At 33.4% G+C, this 24132-nt stretch overlaps 1 protein-coding gene across 3 annotated transcripts in view; it reads right to left on the bottom strand.

Annotated features, from left to right (window-relative positions):
- The window catches only part of EPHA3 (EPH receptor A3), a 384202-nt gene that overhangs the window by 62380 nt on the left and 297690 nt on the right, over window positions 1-24132 (bottom strand). For all 3 annotated transcript variants that reach the window (XM_011977262.1, XM_011977264.1, XM_011977263.1), the window contains exons 8-11: window positions 18659-18761; window positions 17897-17964; window positions 12463-12588; window positions 6280-6465 (exon numbers count right to left, since the gene is read on the bottom strand). In XM_011977262.1, the coding sequence (XP_011832652.1) occupies window positions 6280-6465; window positions 12463-12588; window positions 17897-17964; window positions 18659-18761 (483 nt within the window). The remainder of the gene's footprint in view (window positions 1-6279; window positions 6466-12462; window positions 12589-17896; window positions 17965-18658; window positions 18762-24132) is intronic.

Genomic DNA, 24132 nt, shown 5'->3' with positions numbered 1-24132 from the left:
TATTAATATAAAATATATACACATACATATGCATATATATACATATACAAAGAGTCAGTCATAAAGATATTTTCTTTGAAATTTTCTAACACATTTTGTTTTCTAGATTAAAATATTTTCATTCAAACATAAACTGTTTATCAGATATTGAAATATGAAATATTTACATTTAATAATTTCAAATGGAAATGCTATTAACTCCCTATTAACAACAATAATTGGGTCTAACACTTTACCTCTTATTTTCAAAAGGATTGAACATGCTCTAATGAGGGTAAATTATAAAATTCAAACTTTTGACCTTAGCCACTAGCAATCTATATAATCAGTGTCAAGATGGAAGGAAAAAAAAACAAACGGGAGATGGAAAGTTGAAAAAAATTGACAAAATTTGCCTATTTCCAGGAAAGAAGATTTGAATCATCTTTGATGAGAATAAAAAATGTTTCATAGATTTTCACATATTATACCTAATTGATAACAATATTGTAATGAATATTGAACTGAAATATTGAAATGAAATACTGAACTGACTTAGGGTATTTTTTTCTGTGGGTTTCTCATTAAATCATTGTAAAAGTACAGGACAATGTCTTCCAAATTCCATTTTAATCAAGACATTACTCTGCGGAAATGACCCCTATTACATCTCTGAGTTAATGACAGCAGAGACTAAGCCCATTTGTCTGTAGTTCTAAATCCAACACCTATCAGTGTGCCAGCTACAATGGATCAAATTAGGTCTATAATTTCAGACTGGCCAGGGATAATCTCTCTCTTCAAAATCAGGATGAGAAACACTTTCTCCAAGACATCCTTAACCAACAGTACTCTATAGTCCTAACACATAGAATGCTTTACATTTGGCTGCTTGAAAAATATTTTTATTTATTTATGCTTAACTTGAAACAAAATTTAACATATTCAAAGATAACAACTAATTTACTGTCCCTTACGCTAGTTAGACTTGAGTCATGAGGTAAGCACAGTAATGTAAATCATACAGTAAGTAGAAAGAATGTACATAGTGATCTGAATATGTTGTTTGATTTTATAAAAAGTTTTGTTTTTTTCTCCTTTCTAAGCTTTCTACCCTTTATTTATTTGCTTGTCTAATTTGAAAAGTTTCTTAAAAAAAAAAACAAACAGGATTTCAAGAATATCAGTGAAGACTGTCATTATTAGAGTGCTCAAAATAATGCAAATAAAGGAGCTGATTTATTTGCAAAAGCCAAAAAAAAAAAAAAAGGTTTAAGATTTCCTGTACAATATTGAATTGAAATAATAAAAACAGGCTTTTTGTTTTTTCTTGAAAAGAAATGTTTTTAAAGTTTTACTATTAAATATGACGTTTGTAGGTTTGTTTGTATTTGTTTGGGGGCTGTTCACATACCTTTATCAGGAATACACATTTTCTATGTATGATGTGCTAATAAAAAATTAAAATTAAAATAGCTTATTTAAGAACTGTTAAATACAAAACCAACTTTTCATACTTGGAATAAACTACACTTTAGAAATAATGTAATATCTTTTTTGATACACTTTCAGATCTGGCTTCACAATTATTCTAGTGTTATAAAATTTTTGTTTATGCATTACAATAATGTTATTATACATTCTGATAATAGCTGTATAGTTTGGTATCAAGATATTACTAGCCTCAGGATTTAGATGTGATACTTTTTCTCCCTTTCTGAAAAGGTTGTGTAAGACCACAATTACTCAGACAGCCACTAAACTAGTGCAACATCATATTTTTTCTTTCTCTAGAATATTTACTGTATATGTAAACTAGTGCTCTTTGGGCACATGCAAATCGTGCTATAACAAATTTTGTAGGTTGATCTTAATTTTTCAAAAATATCAGAAAACCATCCTATCCACATAAATGAGAAAAATACACAATGCCGCACTTTTTTATAAGTCAAAATGGCCAATTCATCCAAGGGACATAAGTGGACAGTGATGAAGAAGCAACAAAAGCTGTTTAAATATGTAAAAATAACATTCCCTGTCTTGTATTTTTCTAATATATGGAGCAGTGATTTTTATAATTTTGTTGATGTGGTTAGACAGTCATGTTCTGAACTCATTTAACAATTTGTAGCCATGAATGCATGATAAAACTTGGGTCATTAGGGTTTCCAAAATTTGTTATCCTAACAAACTATCTCTGTGAATTACTAGTAAAGTAAGTACAACATATGTATTGTCTTTTAAGATGACATAAAGTGTAGTACACTTGAGATACATTCAGAATATTTTGAGACAGAAATAGACAGAAAATAACAAGAATTTGGCATTGTTACTAAATGATGACCTCTTATTCCAGAAATGTGTCCTTACCATACGTGCACAGAAATAGGCAAGTGGAAGCCAATGACAAAGCTTTTGGTGAAAGTGGATACTCACGCCAATATAGATAGGTTTTAATTATGAAAATCATCTTAACGTTCTGCCCATAACATTTGTCAATAATACAAAGTTACAGTTAAGTTACATGGTAATTTTTTTAAATTTCCTGAAAATAATGCAAGACAAAATACATTAATCTCATTCAATATAACTCCTTCTATTTCACTAGGTGAAAAGTGGACAATGGAAGGTGCTCTTGGAGTCTGAACATTATTTGACTAATGGTGTGATGGCAGAAATATCAAACATTTGCTAAAAACAAGTTCTATCCTTTTGAACTTAAGCTAAAATTGATAACACATGTTAGTGCCTCGTTCTGAGCAGAGCCTGTGCCCCCCCGGCTTTCTGCGACTTTGAAGATCAGAGACTCTCTCACCTTCTCCTGTTTAAGACCATCAGGCTCAAAAACATTAAAATTGTTTGTGGCTAAATTCAAATAAATGAAAATATAATGACTGAATAAAAAGCTTTAACAAAAGATTTCTTCAAATGATTTGAAAATGATACATTATATTAGACCTAGTGTTTCAAAGCACACAATTGAATAACAATAATAAACAGATTTATCTTTGAGCAAAAAAAAAAAAGAATTAATTTCAAGAATTTTTTTCTATACACCCAGATTGATTGGTAAAATCTCAAACAACCAGAGGAGTAATTTAGATTTGCACCATTTTTTGCCACTTAATATATTCTTATATAATCTCATTTGATCTTCAGTATCTGAAAATAGTAAGGCAGTACTTTTTAATTTTATGTTACAAGTGAAGAAATGAGTATCTGTAAATTGTTTGATTTGTAGGAGTTCTCAGAGGAGTAAGGTTGTTTGAGAACTTGAACTCAGATCATTGATTATTAATCTAGATATTGATATGCCTGCTTTTGAAAATACTATTTTGTTCATTAAATTATAAGCTCTGCATCGCTCTAGTTGTGTGTGCATGTGCATGTGTGCGTGTATGGATGTGCTTTCTGAACTCTACAGGTAGATTGTTCTAGAAGTCTCAGGAAACAAAGATAATAACAGCAGTAGAATAAATAGCTTCTTTTGGAGACACAATCGCTATGTGTGTGTGTGTGTTAAATACAACATATCAACTTTATTGTAAGGAGTTTCTATTTCCTCTCAGATGTTACAGGGTGCCAGACTTAGAGCTTATAAATATGCCACCAAGGAGTTCAAAATCTAATTCTAGGGCTACTACTCTATTATATTTACAATATATGAGATGACTGGGATTTATATAGTCAGATTTGGCAGCTTCTTACATGCTTATTTGACCAGGGAGATATATCAAAGTTAGAACTCTTACCCTAAGAATAAGGCAGTTGTAACCCATATTAGAATGTTACAGAGTCAGGCTTGAATAAGATGTTTAATATATAATACCTGCAATTTTTAATGGTCATTTTAGTGTATTTTTCTACATTTTTTGTCTTAGAGATTGTTTCATAGATTTCTGTCAGTTTACCATAATCTATATTTAATTGTTTTAGTTTTATATCTAAAGGAAATTTGCCACAATATTTATAGTTTAATGTTGCTTATCATTCAGTAAATGCATTTATAGGAAACAGGAAATATAATGAGTAGCTTTCATAATTCATAACACTGAAAACAAAAAAATAAACTCATGACTGACAAAATAATAGATTTTATTAGTAAGCTTAAATTAGAACCTAATATTTGTTTGATAGTGACTTTTAGCTCATTTTTTTTTCTTAATTATACATGTTGAAGAAGTTAGTTTATTATTCTATTCAAGCTAAAAACTAATCATCTTTTTCATCACTCTCCGGGTGATAGAAGTAGTTATTTAAATGCACTCCTTTGAAAAGTGTATTCAATTTAATGAATCAAATGCTAAAGAAAGACCTATTGTTAGAAGATATTGTTGTTTCCTTCCTTCCTTCCACCTTCCTACCTTCCTTCCTTCATCAGTAAATTTTTTATTTTTCAACATTGGTAAATTAAGTATCTATCAAGATCCAGGATTTATTTTAGTCACTTGTCATCAAATAACAGGGGTTTTTGCCTCTTTGAGAGTTTATATTTTGTTTTAAATATTAAGGATTATTAATAGTTCCAGAAATTTTTGAAGACTGAGGAATGTCTCACTATGTTAGAGAAGATTTTTAAAGTAAGGATATAAAAGAATAAGTAGAATACAGAAAAAGACAAGTAGAAACCTATTTGGGTTCAGAGTTGGGGATAGGGGTGAAATGAACAGAACAAGTTCCCAGTGCTACCTCTAGCACTTTCTAGTTACACAAGCTAATTACCCTTTACAGTTATTGTTTGTTCAAATGTAAAAGAGAAACTATCATGTCTAACTTGCAGGGTAGGGGTAAGAATGAAATAATGTCATAGTCTAATGTGGGCACATAATAGATACTTCATAATGAAAAACTTGTAAAAATTGAGAGTTAGAAGAATGGCTTCATAAGTACAGGGGAGTTTTCTCTTCTTCCCAGGAGGCTCAAGAGCTAAAAGGCAACTACTTGATGCAGGTGTAATGGAGAACATTAAATGGCTAAATGACACTAAAATCCCAACGAGACATGATACTATAACTGTACAGATATAAAACAGTATAGCCTTGCTCAGAAAGAACAAAGGATTCATACATTTTCCCAATCCTTGCTACTTATGCCCATGTTTTTTATTAATTATTAACTTAACATTTAAAAATGTTTTTTATCAGAAAATATTTCTATTAATATGGACTGGTTTTGTGGAGCACATAGGCAAAAAAATAAAAAGCCTTATAAGAATTAATATGGGCTTACAACATGTGGTTGAACTATTCCACATTGTTAAATTCTTAATTCCACTTTTCATAGAGGAACACTCAAAAGGAAATCAAAGTCTATTTCAATTAAACCATGTTCTCATGAGGAAGGAAATGCCTTTTTAGTCACACTAAAGTGAGAATAAGTATTAGTGCCATTTGGAAAATGCTCTATATAATGTTAAGGAGAAATATCATTATGAAAAATCTGTCTGTTGGTAACCATAGAGTATGTAAATGTGGTGCCAATGTATTATCCCCTAAAGGATGCCAAATTCCCTGCCATATGTTGTCTTTCACTCTAAAGAGTTTGCTGCCAATTCTGCTTATTCTTCATCCTGAGCTCCAAAATCTTGAGGGAAAAAGTCCCAGAGTATTCTCAAGGGACTTTCATAGGGATTAGAGCCAAAAATCACAGATCTGCCTCACAGGATCCCGTTTGAGCCCTGCTGGAGAAACCATCATGGAAATAAGTTCACATCTCTATCATTGGCTGTGAGCCAGAGCCTCCTCAGAGCAGTAAGAATCCACCTGGGTTCCTAGCTCAGAACTACTTAAAATCCACAGAGAACCAACAAACGGCCTTGGGTCTATTGTGGTCCCAATCTGTACAGCTCAGAAGCATTTCCTAGACTCCCATAATTTTCCTAAAGACGGGGATGCAGGGGGTGGGAGGAGGTTAAAGATTCGGAAACTTAAATAAAGCTGATGAACAATAAAAGAAAAGGCAGCTAGCTGGGAGTTCCTGTCAAGCTTGAGTCATTGTTTTTCTTTGCTACTTACACAGCGGAGAGTTCCCCCACAATCCTCTTCTTAACTATCTGCTAATCAGCGTACCTTTAAATGTGTAGCTTCTATTATTTTTTACAGTTTTTTGAGTACTGTCAATAGAATACTATCTAAAGGTCTGCTCTATTTTCAGAGAAAGGCATGCAATTCCTAAATTAGTGTTTTTGATAAAACTGAGACACTTATGAAGAAAAGTCAAAATTCTTAAATGGTTGGGGTTGGGTTTAAACAACCTCTGCTCAACATACACAAATGCAAGTCTTATGACTACTTTACTTACTTTTAGTGACAACTCCTTCCAGTCGAATGATATTGGGGTGGTCAAACTGTCCCATAATGCTTGCTTCTCCCAGGAAGTCTCTCCTTTGCTTTTCTGTATAGCCCACTTTCAGGGTCTTGATGGCTACTGAAATCTCCTTTTTTGAGGGAAGTTTTAAGCGACCACTGCACACCTCTCCAAATTCACCTGTTATAAAGCAGAACAACGACAACAAAATGTAAGGAATTATATAATAAAAACTCATCAGTAGAGAGCAACTCTTTACTTTCAAAATTTCCATTTAAACTCTTTGTGCCTTTGACCTGCAAGATGTACACTCTAGTACTCCAAATTATTTTGAAAGATAATCATATGAAACTGCCTAGAAAACCTCAGGATAGTCTCCCCCTGTTGGAAAATGAACCTTGTGAAAATTCCATATATTTTAAAGTATGACACTATAAATAATGTAATGTAAAAGGAGAGATAAGTTGAAAGCTGCAAATATTAGATTTTTTACCCCTTGTTGTCATAGCTACCATTACCTCAGAGAAATTAACAGGACAGCACAAATGGTGACTAAATGTGAGCACTGGATTAAATTTCAGATATTTTAACAATTCTGTTTTTACTGAGGGTCAATTTGGCTATATATTCAGACTCTAAAAATGAGAGGGAAAGCATCTGCTATCAATTTATTTTATTGGAGTATTGGTGTGTTGCATTACTGACATACTAGCTATAAAATTCTCTGGGCTTCTGGAGGACAACAACAATATAACAGTATCAAATAAAAATAACATGTCTTATCTACATACTGTAGAAATATTTTTGATTCATCTTCTTCAATTTAAAAAAATGTCTTAAATGTGCAATTAATCCAGAATTTGTCCCATGTAGAGTGTTACTGACTTTTAAATGTTATAGTCCAGTTGATATAAAACTGCCTAGAACTAGTATGGACACTACCTTCAAAATACATTTTTACTGAGAGATTTACTCATCATCAATTCATTACGTTTGGAGCTCCCTTAGAGCAGGGACCCTTTACATTTCTTTATCTGTACCTGTGCTGCCATGATGATTGCCACATAGGAGTTCTACAGAATGTCCTTTGCTCATAGAAGAACTTCTAATGTAGTGTGGATTGTCAGATATGTTTTGTGTCACATTAAAAATAGTTTTAATATCAAATGAGCTTTTCCTGAAATATTTTAGAATTAATTATATGATTAATTTTTGGCTCTTGAATGAGTGGAATCATAATCTTGGTCCAATTTTCTTTCTGTGAATTTTCTACGAGCTTCATGCCCTACGTGTCAGTCAGAGTGAAGTGATATGATTCCTCTCTATTTTTGTTTTCAAGCAAGTGGTTTGACCCACAAAAGTAGCAGGTTGTCCTATTGATTTGCCAACTACATGACTACAAATGGTGTCTCGCTCCCCAGGAAGCTTTCACCTTCCCCAGGCTTGACTCATTCCCAGAAATCCATTCTTGCCCTGTTTTCAAAGCAATGACTTATGCTTTAATTTGGCAAAGTCACTTAAAATCCAAAAGCAGATATTCATGCATTTATTTAATAAATATTCATACTAGTAACAGTATTGTATACAGCATGAAACACACAGAGATAGATATAACAGTAAACAGGACAGGACTAGTTTATTCCCTTGGAGGAAGTGTAGAGAAGATAATGATATCCACAGCTATAGTGTTCCTTAGGATACAGAAAGAATCAGGGAGTAGAACTCGAGAAAGCTCATTGATCTTGCTAATTCCAAGGAAGACTATGCCATTTAGATATGAGAATATTAGGAGAAAGAGAAACTATGGTGTGATAAAATTATTCTCACAATTGTAAATAAGAGTGAGTTTCTTTCCTTATACAGGGTTATCTGAATATTATCAGAGAGCTCCCATTCACTTTGTTTCACTTTGGGTAAACACTAAGCTCGGGAAAACCAGAAAGTTCTTCCATTATCATAAGTCAACACGGTATAATAGAGCATGTTTTAAATGTAGATGTCATCACCACATATACTAAGTGGCATGTCACTTGTCAGTTTACAGGAGTGATAGTACAGAACTGTGGTTAAGAGCATGGATCCTGCAGCCAAATTGCTTGGGGTCTAATTCTGACTCTGCCACATATTAGCTGTGTGATTTTAAGTAATTTAACCTCTCTGTATCTATCTTTTCTTATTTCTATGGGGATACTAATTGTATCTACCTCATAAAGCTGTTGTGGGATTAAAGGAACTAACGTATGTTAAGTACTTGAAACAGTGCCAGACACACAGTAGGTGACATCTAAGTGTTGGTCACTATTTAGCTCTCTGAGTTCAGACCCACCTAAAGGATAAATTGCCTAACTACTCTTTAAGAGTTTCTGTTTAAATCAAACTGACAAATGAATACGAAAGTGCTTTCTAAAATGCCAAATTCTATGTTAATGTAAGAGATGGTTATGGGAATGATGGTGATAACAAGACTCATGTCTTACTGGAGAATTATTTGTAAAGGAGAGCATACTAGAGATATGAAAGGTAGGAGTTAAATTTTAAATGAGCCAACTAAGAGTGTTCTTTGTTGTAAGTGGAACACCTGGACACATAAACATGTACATGTATATATTTACCTTCGAAATTCATGAAAATTGTGTTTCAGCGATGTTAGTTTTTTAAAATCCTCAAATACAGTAATGTGATTATTTCACCAGATAAACACTAGAAATAGCCACCAATAAGTTATAAAAGACATAGAAATGCTTAATATTAATTCAATTATATTTCCAATAATTTAACATAACTGCATTGGGAGAGCAACGATGGTTATACAACTCTGAAAATATACTGAAAATCACTGAATTGTAAACTTAAACAGGTGAACTTTATGGTTGGTAAATTATATCTCAAGAAAGCTGCTAAAAACAGAAAAAAAAGTTAAAAATAAAAAATAAAAGAATTCCATTGTAAAAGTTAACAAAGACTGGGCAAATGCAATTGGCAATCATTTCATCTGGCCAAGTTTTATATTATCTTATTCAATTAACTTTGCACTCATATGAAAAAAAATTTAGATCTTGTCATTTCTAGATAAAAGCTTGGCTACTAGATCTTGGTTTTTTAAACCGAGTAAGTACAGCAATTTTTATCTGCTCTTTGAAATAGGTATGTTTATGAGAATGGGGGCTGTATTCTGATTAAGATGCACAATGTAAAAGCTGCTCAAAATAAAATATCTTATGCTAATTTCATTTAAAGAGAAGAAAAAAAAACCCACGACATTTATTTAAGCAGAATCACCCCCTCCAGTACTAGCCTTAAAGCCTACCCTCCTTCTACTGTTTTAATAAAATAAGCATAATAAAAATATATACTGAATAATGCCTCTGTGTCAGCTAAGTCCCCTACATAAATTATCTTGTTTAATCCTCAAAAAAATACTATGAAGAAGACACTATCATGATCTCCAGTGTCCATTGTGGGCTTTGAAGTTGGAAAGTACAAGACTCAAATTTTGGTTTTGCATTTGATGCAAACAAATCTATTCAAATGATCAGTTTTTGTTTATTCATGTGCTGAAATGGAGATAATAATACCTATCTAAAAAGGATAATAAGATTAAATATCATGGGAATGCACAGAATAAATTAAGGACTTAATAAGTATTTACTTTCTTCAGAAATTTTTAGTATTCAGTCGTTGAAAGAATGGTTGGATTGAGGAGTAAAACTAGGAATTGCAGTCATGAATTCCTCACTAATAGTAATTTACTACTGTGGGAAGCTAATTCATGTCTCAGTTTTATCATTTATCATATGAGTATAATTGTTTCCATAGTCCAATGTATACAAGAGAATTTCTGTAACATCAATTTATTTATGTAAAATTTCTGACAGAAATGTAAGAGAATTAGCCTATATATATACACATATACATATATATATATTATTTCTGTAAATTTAATTGACTGTGAAAGTTATGTAGTGGGTTGAAAGGTTTGCCTTTCTAACAATGGAAGCTAGTCGGTAATCAATTTAGAATAATTACTAATTTTTTATAAATAACAAATTATTTTTTAAAATTAAGAAGGTAGGAAGTAGTTAAATGTATATACCAAACAAGGTTGCCATTTGTTGATTGTTATAAAAGCTATTGTAGAAATGAGTAACATGCAGGTTTATTTATTATTATACTATTTAATTTATTTGTGTACATATTTCACATTTTAGAAAACAAAATGATTAACAAATTGGTAGCTTTTAAGAATAATGATTTCATTTTCTAACTTGGTAAAGACAAACCCTCAGAAGGGTCATCAAGGCAGTCTAGAATTGGGTGTGTATATTATATTGAATTATTTCAGAGAAAGCACAACTAACCTTGAAGATATGCCTATTTGCAAATAAAATAAGTACAGTTCTATTGTTCAGAATGTGGCAAATGTGAATATTGGCTGCAAAACTCTGAACATGGGAATATATCTAATTATTTACATATATACGTGAAGAGAGAAATAGGAAGGAGGCTCTATTCTAATCTTTAATGAGCATCAGGGATTAAGTGATTCAGTATAAATAAACCTCCCCTTATCTCATTTATCAGCTGCTGTTTTCAGTGGTGGGCTTTGGCCCAAATCACTACATTCTGGATATCTGATTCTGTCAACAATTTCTATATAAAAATATTTTATCAATGGAGAGGTACCTAAATTTCAACATCATAATAATCTCTGCCTGGCTTCTGGACAGTGGCTTAGCAGAAGTAACCTTTTCCTCCTCTCAACATATTCTCCAGTTGATTGTTCAAAGTCCTTGTGCTGCATTTGCTACCACAGACTCCATGCTGGAGAAAAGTGCACTCTTGTGGGGAAACATTAAAATCAGCCAGACTAAACCCTGCTGCATCATGGAGCTGTTCACAAATCAGGACTGTAGAAATGAAACAGAGTAAACAATATATATATCTGTTTTGGCACTGGATCACCACAGATGTACAGCGAATATGTTTACTCTCAAGTCTTAGATTGTAAAAAAGAAGTTACTACTCCATTTTCCTTCTATGAACACACGTTTGATATTTTAATATTACCTGCACATGTAAATTTTAGGATATAAAATTAAGACGATTAGAAGAGAAGCTCTAGTAAATTAACATTATATTTACATAATATGAATAATAAGATTGTCCTGTTCCCATACTAACTACTACTTGATTTTTAAATACTACTTTGGTGTATAGAAAAAGAAACAAAGCATTACATGTACATTTTTGTAAAGACACATCACTCCCAAATATAGAAATGCAGTACTTGCAGAAAATGTGATCTGATGTTACACAAAGAATTCCTGTACCAACATAACTAGTTTATGTTTGTTTTGGGGAATGACATTGAAGGATTAGGTACGAAATTTTAAAAAATAAAAGAACCGCATTGTAGTTTTTTTTATTGTTGAGCATGGTTCATTTTTACTTTTGGATAGTAGTTTTATTCCTGCGCATACTGCACATATTATGTGTTTATGTGTAAATATATAAAATGCTGTTATTTTACAAATATGTGAAATTGTTCTTATAAATATGCAACTGTTATTAATCACTTACTAGGTGATTGTTAACGAATTTATCATTGTTCAAATTAGTAATTGGCACAAAGAGATAACTTTATAAAAGAAAAGCTTTAACACAATAAGACTACTCAAAGTCAACCAAGCATTAAAATGGAGCAACTTATGTCATTTAAAATATCCACTCAAGATAGTTGTGGTAAAATTTGTGTAAGAGGAGTCATGATTTTATTTTGTGTTGTTTGTTCTTTTAATTCCAAAAATGATTCTAAAATTGAAAATCAAAACTTTAAATTACCTGGCTTGTCTAAATTGAAATAGACTTTTATCCAGTTATCCTTATTCAACCCAATAGGTTCTGTGGCATCCGATCAGCACAGCTATGGGAAGACTCAGTTGTTGCTGCTGTCACATCAGAAATTTAATAAATCAAAAGCAGCCATGGTCCGTGAGCCGGTAAGTCTGGCACCTTTGAACTCACTACATTCCATTAAATACTGCACTTATTTATTACTTGCCTTTGATCATGAAATCAGAAAATCCCCATTTCCTTAGGAACATACTTAGGTTTCAGAGACTGAGCAATCATGATTCACGTACAGTACTAAGTTGGCAGTAGGGTCATTGTGGTTACCTGCTCCAACAACTTTATCAATGGATATGTTGGTGGCATCCAATTCCTTGGCAAACTCATGAACAGCTTGGGTAGGGTCTTCGTATGTATGTGGGTCAACGTAAGTCCTGAGACCTGGAAGTTTTACTGTTTGAGGAAAGAAAGAAAGGTGCAATTGTAGCTAGATTTATAAAAACAATTATAGATCAAATTTTATGACATTATTGGTTAAAAAAATCACCACCCCATAAGGTGCACAATCTTCAGTTTATTCTGTAGTATAACAGAAACTCGCAGTGACATTGGACTAAGTGTTGAAAAATTTAAGAAAACATGTTCTCTATGATGAATCCTAAAAAGGAACCACAATGAGGAGCTTTCTTTGCAAAAACATCAGAAGGAAAACACATATTCAAAAAAGGGGATCTTAAGAAGAAAGATGATTCAGAACTGATTAGACCTAGTCATTACTACCAGGAGCAACAGTGAGTGAACACCATTATGCTATTGCATATTTATGATTACACAAATGTTATAATAACCAGATATCTATTACAATGCAAGATTGGAAAATAATTCAATACAATTATAAGGTGAGATAATGGCTGCAAGTATAGATAAATTAAAGGATATATAATGGCATACCTTCTGACACTATACTGCTTACATTAACATTCACAATCAAAATCTCCCACTGTAATTACAGATCTACTTTAAGCTGTTAGTAGGTGTATACATGTATGTATTATATATACACGCCAATATAGTATCAGTTAAATATAATCATATTGTGTAGCTTTACAACATAATTAGAGGTAAAATAAATATTGTCTATGGGTTGAATAATGGTGCTAAGGAGCTAAGTCCCAAACATTAGTCATATATGTAATTTATTAAATAAAAATCTCCTTTGTATTATATTTATTCATTAAATTATTCTGAAGGTAAAAATGTTCATATCCTGTAGTTAAAGTATTACAGACAACTGATACAGGATAATCATTTTAGATTTCATTTAATATTAGTAAGATTCCTATAATTTAGAAAAATAACAGTGAAACAATTTGCAATTTTCAATAAACTAACTTTCTCTAAACAAAAACCCTGAGTTTTAAAAAAGTGATTCTAAGATCTACTAAAGTATATAAATATGCTCTAACATTAAAGGAAATTGCAAGGTAACTTCTATGGTATATCTGCTAATACTACTGATTTTGCTTTTAATTTTGATAACATTAACAGCATTGTTTTAGCATAGAATATGGATACTTAATAGTGCAATATATTTTCATTCATTACATTAAATTATTGTTTTTTTTCTAATATAACAAATGAAATCAGATATTATTGTTTACAATAGGACTTCATAATGGGAGAATCTCATTGGCAAATTTGCAATTGAATACCCTGCGTGAACCAATCGTGTCTTTGAGTTAGTTTTGTAGTTTGTATTAAATAGTTGCGGAGACTGCAGATGCCCGCAGTTTTTCTGGGAGGCCTCAGTACAATGAACATTAGGCCAAGTCTAGGATTTCACAGTATGTGTTAACAAATGATCAATTCATTGAACTACAAGTCAACTTCATGAAACCCGTAGTTATAATGCATTACCATTTATGTTCCTGTAAAGCTTTCACAGAGATTTTGAGTAAAGAAACATAAGTGCGAGAATAAACTGGTTATTAAAGAAATGGTGGCTGAGAGAGAGGTTAGGTAAAAACGCTATTTTCCTCAGCTATTATTTGGATGACTTTGACACAGCTTATTAAGATGTAGGGATGGCGGTGAGAGGGCAAATAGAGAATACAGAAGAAAAGCTAACACGACTCCCACTTCTGCCTGGTGCTGATACAGATACAACAAAAGAGCAGCCGCTATCCAGCTTGAGGCCGGGTGTGGATAATTTGAAAGGACACCACTATCTAGGAAGTCAATATCCACAGAAATGGGGAAACTCAAGTTCTGTCCCTTGCTTTGGACAAACTCTGAGTAGAGTAACTTTTGAAGTGAGAACACACTTTTAGAGTTTTTCATCTTGAATATCTTGACCAAAAAGACAAGTTAGGGCTCCGAGACAAAAAAAAAAAAAAAAAAAAAAAGCTATGCTATTCAAATGCCTAGCATGAGAGACTGTTACATAGTTCTCGCTCAATTTACTGATAGAGCTCATTGTCCTAATGAGTGTTTTCATTGTTGAGAACATTTATTTACAATTATTAATATGATTGAGGTTTCCTAATGGTAGAATTTAAGCTTAGAAATGTGCATTTCTTTTGAGCTCACAGATCAGCTTGCATGCTTCTTCCATATAAGCATGAATCCTTCCTATAAAAACATGGGAGAGTCACCCTTTAATACAGTAATCTACTGTGCTTTATTATTACATTAAAATAACTTCTGGCCGGGCGCGGTGGCTCAAGCCTGTAATCCCAGCACTTTGGGAGGCCGAGATGGGCGGATCACGAGGTCAGGAGATCGAGACCATCCTGGCTAACACGGTGAAACCCCGTCTCTACTAAAAAACTAGCTGGGCGAGGTGGCGGGCGCCTGTAGTCCCAGCTACTCGGGAGGCTGAGGCAGGAGAATGGCGTAAACCCGGGAGGCGGAGCTTGCAGTGAGCAGAGATCCGGCCACTGCACTCCAGCCTGGGTGACAGAGCGAGACTCCGTCTCAAAAAAAAAAAAAAATAAATAAAATAAAATAAAATAAAATAACTTCTAATGTTATCAGTACTAAAACCCTTTACCTTTAAAAGAAGAAACTTATTTAAGATTAAGGAAAAGCTATCATACTTTTCTAGATGTGGAGTAAGAAAAACTGTAAAAGTAAGTAACCATTACTAAAATATGTTAGCAAATAAACTCTTGGAGTCTTTTCATTTAGTCAATTTAGTTACATTTTAAGGATGAAAAGTCACATCAGATCTACCCTATAATGTGTGATCTTCCAGTTTTTATTTGCCTTTGCTTAGTAACAGTAAGGTAAAGAAATCTAGCAATCCTTTTCAAGGAAATAAAATGAGACTTTAAATATAAGGTAAAATGGAACTGTTTTGTACATAATTACAACTGCTTTGCTTTGCTGAAGCTAAGAAAATTAATGTGGGGGAGATTTCCCGGCATCAGAATTTACACAGATTATAAAATGAGTTGTTAGGAACAATGTCTCACATATTTTAAATAAGCCTTGGCCTTAAACATAAGTCTTGAAGTTGTGATTTAGATTTACCCTTCAGTACCAGTCAGCTTGTAGAGAATATATGTGTGATGAATAACTATATGCAATACTATTACTAAATAATTTGAAAATTAAACCACCATTCCCAAATAAAATCAATCCTATTAATTGCTATTAATTAAAATAAGGTGAATTTCTTTTCCATCCATAAGACATTTGGGGAAAAAAAAATAACAAACATAAACATATACACCCCCAAGTAAAATGGTCTGTTCACTGTAGAAGCACTGGCTGCTGATTTTTAACTGCTGACCCCAGATATTCCAGGAATCAGGTGATTCAGACTGCAAGGCACATAATCCCTTCACACCAATAATTAAGGGCAACACACAGAGTAACTGGGCTCTGTCATGAAAACCAGATAATAAACACATGCACACGTGTTAAGCTGCACTACTTTACAGCTCGTTCTGTGCAAACACAATTTACATTTCCATTTTACCAGCATGAGTTGCCCTAAGGATAGCAAAGAAGTAAAAAGGCCCAGCCAGAGAAAGGGCAAGGGGACAGGATCTTAGGAGGTGAAACACATTTCTTTCCTTTTGAAGCAATATTACAGGATTTGTAACAAGGCTGGAGGGAACAGTTCATAGCTAGAGCTTTTTAAAGTAATACCAAATAAATGGTCTGAAATAAACCAGCTGTAGTATTAAGAGGCAGAAACTTTATGACATGCACGTAAGTTACTTTATGCCTTTGCAGCCAGGATGAAATGCATTTCTTTTTTGTTTGTCATAAGGATATTGTGTGTTTGAAAAAAATTAAAGTATCAACAAAGTCCACCATAAAATCAATAGCAAAATGGACTGGGATGATAGAGGAACCTGTTTAATAATTGGCACACAGAAATTTACCAAAGCTCAAAATTCGTAAGATGTAGAATTCCCCCAAAAAAATCAAATCAACACGGTCTTGCTCTAAAGATGATATTTACAACAACTGTTCAAGTCAAATTAACGGTGACTTAATCCACAAGAATGCCACTGCTCTAATTTATGCATAAAAATCGTAACACAAGTGTTTTGTGGGCCCATTGAGAAAAAGAAAGACAAGTATCCTGTAACTTGTTCAGGCATTCTTTTTAGACTTTTGAGTTGGTCACCTAATTAACCTGGACCAATGTGTGTTGATTTTAGGAATGTAGTACTTTGGCTGTTTTGTGTGAATTATTTTATAGACTCTGCAACTGGATGAACAAAACAATGCTTCTGCAAAATCCTATATTGCTTTCATCTCATATCAATTTATATTTTGAAAGGCATTTTTTTCAAGCTACTGTATGCGTCCTGCAGGTTAGCAACAGGTAGTCAAGCATTTTACTTGAGTTATAACTAAAGCTATTATTTTTAGATGATAATCCAATGACTGATACAAAGTATCATGTTAATTGGCAAATAATTTTAGAAGGCAATAGTGAATGCTAAAGAAAGTAATGCTTACAAGACTACATTAGTTATATTGAGATTATTTTAGAGCACATAAGCATGAGTATAGTCTTTTACTAATTTCCATGAGAACATGCTATTTAAGCCACCGATTAGTAATTGCCACACTAAGCCGAGCCATAGTTTGGAAGACAAAGCACCTGGAATGATTCGTTTCACCACAAAAAAAAAAAAAAAAAAAAAGGCTTTTCGTTAGTTGTAAACACTTTGTTTCTTAAATGGCTATTTTAAAAAAATTAAAAGGGTAGATTAAAATGTGGAGAGAAAGTTCTGGCTTTACTACTAGTTGGATATCATGTAACTGAAAAATAAACAGTTTATTTTAAAGGCTCTTTCTAGGTTGGTTGATAAAATGGAATAAGGCACTTCAAATAAACAGAGGTTGTTTATATTTACTTGGCAGTTAGGAAAGAGAAAAGTCTCCTATTTAGAGTTTAGCAAAGGACTAGTAATAAGGAAACTGAAGATACGCCTTGCATTTCAGCCATGCAGAGCAGACTACAGTTTCTACTACCTATCATGTGCGTTATTTGAATGTAAACCACAGATTACCCTTTATTTTAGCGTAAGTATGCTGAAATGTACACATATGAAAATTACTTAATGTAGAACCGTGAATTTCCCTCTTTTTCTAAAATAAATGTAATGTACTCAGTTTTTCCATAAAACTACTTTTGAAGTCTCTGTGTCAGGAGGAAGTTAACCAATTGTGAATCAATAACTGCTAGAACTCAAATAGTGAAGTGAAAAAAAAGCCAAGTTTAGAAACTTACAATGCCCATTACCAAAGTGAAGTCTTTTTTCATCTGCCCCATGTTTTGACTTGTTATAGCCACAGAACCTGGAGGTAAATCAAGGAAAGCAAACACATAAGAGGAATATACATAAAATAGTTATCTATGCTCAGAATGTGCAAAGCATAAAAATAAAGCATTTTCCTCAAACAATTAAATGCTTTAGTGAAAGTTTAATAACTTCATATTTTCTAAATCCTCTGAAGAAAGTCTCTCTCTCTGGGGACCCTGGAAAGCTGCCTAATGAGGAGACACATAGAGTTGCTTCCCACTGTGCAGACACTCCAGTTCAGTTTTTATAATGGCCTTAGAACGTGTTTATAGTATTTTTTAACAACTTCTGTTAGAAGGAATGAAGGGTAAAGTCTCCATGGGTAATGATTAGTGCTGTGCAGTGTTAGCCCTGTTCTGGGTGAGAAAGTGTCAAGGAAATCTGGGGTTATTTGAAGAGTGAGGAGATAATTAGAGAAAGAAAGTAAAAATTAGGAGTAGGGTCAGAAGAGAGAAGAGGAGGGGTGTGTGTTAAAGAGCGGGGAGAGGAATTTAATGTAGAGCAGAAAATCGAAACTAAGGAGGGAGAAGCAAAGAAAAGGAGAGGAGAGAGAGGACCTAAACTACAAGTGCAGACACTCTTACTTGTTAAAATATTCTATTGAGCACGCTCTTCACATTTTAACAGCAACCAATGGCAGCAAACAAAGCAACAATGAAAGTGAAGAGTAAAACAGACTGTGAACTCACCTCCCAATCAAAACATAGATGACAACAGTGAGGAGAATAATTGCTACTGCCGCTGAAATGGCGATCATGACCACTTGGCTGCTTTCACCAGAGATGGAGAAAGCTGTGGGGTTGAAGAGAAAAAATAAGCACAGGTTTTATAGTCATGACCAACATCTACATGGAACAGTTGATTGATTAATTAATTTGTGTTCTATTTTTACCTGAAGTATGGCTTAATGTCTGATACCATGTTGAAAGTATTCTTTACTTAGTATTTAAAAAAATAGACATGTCCCATAATTTTGCTTGAAATTTCTACCTGATTAATAAGATTAAATATTTTGTTTCAATGACATCAATCAAACATTATTTAAATGTCTCCTGTCCAAAATCTGCTGTACTGGGTTTCTCTGCCCTCAATGGCAAAAATCTCATTGAAAAACCAGAAGTTATGGGAGGATCTTAGAGAAGAGAGGAAGAGTTCTCAGCATAAAATTATAAAAAGCTTTCTAAATAAGCTTGTTTTACCTCCAATATCTATATTCGTTTGAAAAGTGATATGATACACAGACCTCAACACATACCATCAACAAACCGTCCCTCTATTTCCTACCTTTAGAAATGGCTCCTGAGCCCATTTATTCACCTAGATAAATGGTTGGCAAAAAGGCCCAGGAGCCAAATCTTGCCTGTCCCCTGTTTTTGTACAGCTTGTGAGCTTAGAATGGTTTTACATTTCTTTCAACAGTTGTAAAAAGTCAAAAAAATGAGATTTCATGACGTGAAAATTCTAAATCCAGGAAATTCAAATTTTGCTGTTTATAAATAAAGTTTTACTGGAACATAGCCACAATCAATCATTAATTTGTACATTGTCTATGACCAATGTTATGCTAGAATGGGCAAGTTGAGTAGCAGCAATAGAGAATGATGTGCACAAAGCCTAAAATATTTATTATCTGGCCTATTACAGAAAAACGTTTACTGACTCTTGACCCAGACCAATGTTTCTCAAACTTTTAATGTTCACAAAAACCACTCAGGAATCTCTGGAAAAGCAGTTTCTGATTCAGTCAATCCGGAGTGGGACATGAGACTGAACGTTTCTTATGAACACATATGAACACACAGGCAGTGCTGATTATGCTGATTTCAGAGCACAACATTTTGAGGGGCAAGAATCTAGACTACAAATATAAAATAATCTTCTCCTCTCCACCTCCTAATCATTCTGCTTCCAATTAATCACCAAACACTCTTAAATATCCTAGTTTAAGTCTTCATTTATCTTCTGGATTATAATTAGAAATTCTTAATTGGGTCTCTATTTATATGCTTTTCACATATTTTATCTTTTAGAATATTCCTTCTAAACCATGAATTTGACCATGTCATTCCTAAGCATAAAATGTTTGCATAGGAAAATTTTGACTCTCCGTAACTTTCAGGATAAAATGCAAATTTTATAGCAGAGCATGTAAAAGTCATTTAGGATCTGTTTCATGTTTCAATCCCCAGCCACATCTCCTACAAACTCCATAAGCATCCTAATCTCTAGATTTTTAAAAATACACACATTTCCTGGAATAGCCTCTTTTATGCTCTTATTTGCATATGTTGTTCTTGTGGTAAATGCTGATTAAATACACGAACACCTCAGGACTCTAAAGAAGAGCTAGTTTAGTTATCTGAATAATATCACCTCCCCAGGAGCCACCATGGAATCTTCAGCCTGAACAAATCTAAGTTTGGAAGATTTTCTCTAAAATATGTGTTTTTAGGGATAGTCAAATAATGCAAGAAAACAAATGTGACATATAGGTTGTTAGGAGTTTCCTGTGAGTAGCATCCGAAAAAAAAACAAAAGTGCTCAGAGTGTGGCAGGATGGCACACTCATAATATGAACTGTTGCAAGGCCTTTATTCTTTACTACCAGCAAACTATTGTTTATACCACTATGGCAGTCACAGGAGTGCTTGCTCAGATGTTCCTGCTGCAAAGAGTATAGTCAGCAGACAGCCTCCAGCTGCTGCACCTTCAGGATCCACTACAGCCTTCAAACACAGGTTACGTTTCCCTTAGTGACTTAACAGTACTGGCAAAGGGTTATGGAGCTTGGCCATCCATGCCGAATGCAACACTCTTCAAATGGGTGATGTGTGCTCTGAAGCTCCCCACTGGCTTGGCTGAGACCCTCAGAGCTGCATTGCTGTCTGGGGCTTCCCTTCCCCAACTCTTTCTTCTTTCCCTCCTTCCCTTTATAAATGACAGACCTACATCTCAGTCTGAGGTTCTGCTTGCCTGGCTCAGCTCCATCTGCCTTTTATCCTTCACAAGTACTTCTCCTATAAAGCTCTCGTAGTTTCATCTTGGTATCTTCTACCCAGAGCATCTGACTGATATATCTCTATCCATTGGCTAAAGATCTGTGAATGATTTGTGAAATAGTTTAATCCGATATTTCAAAAACGCTCCATAACATAGAGTGGTGACTTGAACTCATGTTTTTCACTTTGCGTACTGTAGTAACTTATAGAAAGCAGCAAGGTTTGAATTTGAGAATTCAAACCTTATTTTGATTAGCCAGCTTATACAATAAAGCTCAGGGAAACTGGGAAGGGAAATATGATAGGAGAAAAGATAATTCTCTATTTCTTTCTCTGTTGAAAACAGAATTAAACTAGGATTTCTCTACAGTTTTTTCTCTCTCTAAAATATATGACTCTCAGAGGCTATCTAAAGCACATAACTAAATCAGATCATTTTCATTGTTAAAATGAGCAAATATGTGAATGAATAATAGTGATGAGTTATATAGGTGTCTAATAATTTAATGTAATTGATAGCTATTACATTTCTTAATAATTCAGTTTGAATTTGTTTTCTGCTCCCTCTGTTTCTAGTCATTTCTGTTTTGCTCCATCCTACACAGAGTGCTGGCTTTCTCTCTCAAAAGAGTGATTCAGAGTTCATTCTTTTGAGTCAGAACTCCTGGATTTATACTTATTTGCTGTGTGACATAATTTGGTTGTTTGAGAATTAAATGAGTTAGTACTAGTAAAATACTTACAGTAGTGCCAAGCATATATTAAGTGCCCAATAAATGTTACCAATTGTTATATCATTTCCCTGGTGAAAACTTTGCAAAAGTATTCTATTTCCTACAAAATTATAGATGATGAATGCCTAATTTTTATATAGAAATTTCTCTACTTAATGATTCCATTCTCCCTTTGTCAGGCTTCCTTTACGTCCCCTAGTAATAGGCCCCAAGAAAGTAAAGTTGTACCATTTTTACTCTTCAAAACAACAAATAATGAGGACGTGAGGCATTCGGGCGTGCTAATTTAATTATCCCTGGGGTGGTCTTCTTCATAGTAATATCCAATGAAATCCTCTAATTTTAAAACCCAACTTTATTCCATAGATTGTTATTCTTGAAGTTCTTCAGATGTTCAAATTATGGACTATTTGTTTAAACACAACACACATGCACAGTGAGTATCTGCTATATGAGGCTATATGAGGTACTATTTTAAGCTCTTTACAAGTAATAACATATTTAATCAACATTAAAATCTCATGATGCTTCCCAATTTCCAGATAGCAAAACCGAGACATGCAGACTTGAAATGACTTGTGAAGCTCACTGTAATAATGCTCATCTGCTCTAATGTGTTTGCTCTTAACTCTCACTTTGTCCCTGGTTTTCTTGTGCACGAAGCACACACCACAGCTTTGGTTTTTCCCCACTGAGGGTTTCCAAAGAGTTGGACTATCTGCTCTTCCAAACATGCCTTAATGTCTGTACTTCTCGTATTGGTGGACGCTAACTTCATGCTAGGAAAATCCTTTTACTCTTTTATACTCCAATCTTTCCATGGGTCTTAGTTCAGTATTTTTCTTCTTCATGTGCAGTAATTGCACTGATTCAAGACTTCAAAACCTGGAGATTCTAGGTTTGTTGCTCCACTGACTAGATATGCAAACTCAGAAAAAAACACATAAAATGTGTATCTTAGATCATGTATAAAATGATATAATAGTATCTGAATAGCTTATAGAACAGAATCAAATGAAATGTTTATCATACTGCTTTATATACTGTCATGTAGAAACAAGGATTCTGGAATCCACATATCCCTTGCCAATTGTGTGACTTTGGAAAACTTCCTTAACCTCTCTTTGCCTCAGTTTCCTCATCTGTAAAATGAAGATGATAATAAATATAAAGTACTGACATATAAAAATAAGATATTTTAAAGCACTTAGAAAAATATATGTGCTCCACTCTGTCTCCATCTCTTCCTTACAAAGGTCAGAAAATGTTGTCTAAATTCCAGCTCAAAATACGTTGTGTTCTACCAAAATATATGCATACATGTCATGAATGAGACATTATGTAATTAAAAAATTAAAACTGGCCAGGCGCTGTGCCTCACGCCTGTAATCCCAGCACTTTTGGAGGCTGAGGCAGTTGGATTACTTGAGGTCAGGAGTTCAAGATCAGCCTGGCCAACATGGTGAAACCCCGTTTCTACTAAAAATATCAAAATTAGCTGGTGTTGTGGCACACACCTGAATCCCAGCTACAGAATCTCTTGAACCCGGGAGGCAGATTTTGTAGTAAGCTGAGATCTCACCACTGCACTCTCGCCTGGGCGACAGAGCAAGACTCAGTCTCAAAAAGAATAAATAAATACATAAATAAAATAAAAAATTAAAACTAGAGGGAAAAAGCAAACTGTTAAATACAAACATAAATTTTATGTCTATTTTTTTAAAAAAATCAACATATAACAAATAAGATTCTTATTAAACACTTAGAGTATTTAGGAATATGTCATTTTGATTTTAAAAAAACAATAGAGTGAGACAAAAAAAAATTTTTCTTTTACCTCCTAAGACAAAAGGCATTTTTTTCTTATTTTTATTTCAAATTTATTTAAAAATTACATTTTTATTTAAATTTATTTATTTCAATAAAATTTCTCAAATTTATTTAAAACATTATGGTGAAATAGCAAAAGTAAATTTACTTTTGTAAAAAAAAATTAAAATGTGTAACTCACAGTTTTTAAATAAATTAGGAGGGGGAAAAAAACTCATTTTTTCCACCCTTTTTCTTCTTCTCTCTTTCAATCAATGGAAGAATTGCTAATACAAAACTTACTTGCCAAAAATCCCATGGCCCTGCAGTTTTCAAATGAGATATTTCCTAAACCTGAGGAAATATTCCATCATATTTCATAAATGCTACCACAGCAATATCTGTGGTAAATCTGGAATTATATTAGAATTTTAAAATATATTGTTTTTGCAAATTTACTTATCAGAGAGGGTTAAGTGTTAATTAAGAGCATGTAAGATTAGAGGGATGTTCCCAAATATGCATAAAAAATGTTTATCTAATAGTGATCTGAGCGTTCACCTCATAATATGCTGATTTCTACCACAGGACACAATAAATATTTGCTTTTACTACTTCTAT

This window comes from Mandrillus leucophaeus, unplaced genomic scaffold (genome assembly GCF_000951045.1).
Source record: "Mandrillus leucophaeus isolate KB7577 unplaced genomic scaffold, Mleu.le_1.0 Scaffold176, whole genome shotgun sequence".
Lineage (NCBI taxonomy): Eukaryota > Metazoa > Chordata > Mammalia > Primates > Cercopithecidae > Mandrillus > Mandrillus leucophaeus.
The sequence above is the reverse complement of the archived record's forward strand: the minus strand, read 5'-3'. Positions and strand labels throughout refer to the sequence as shown.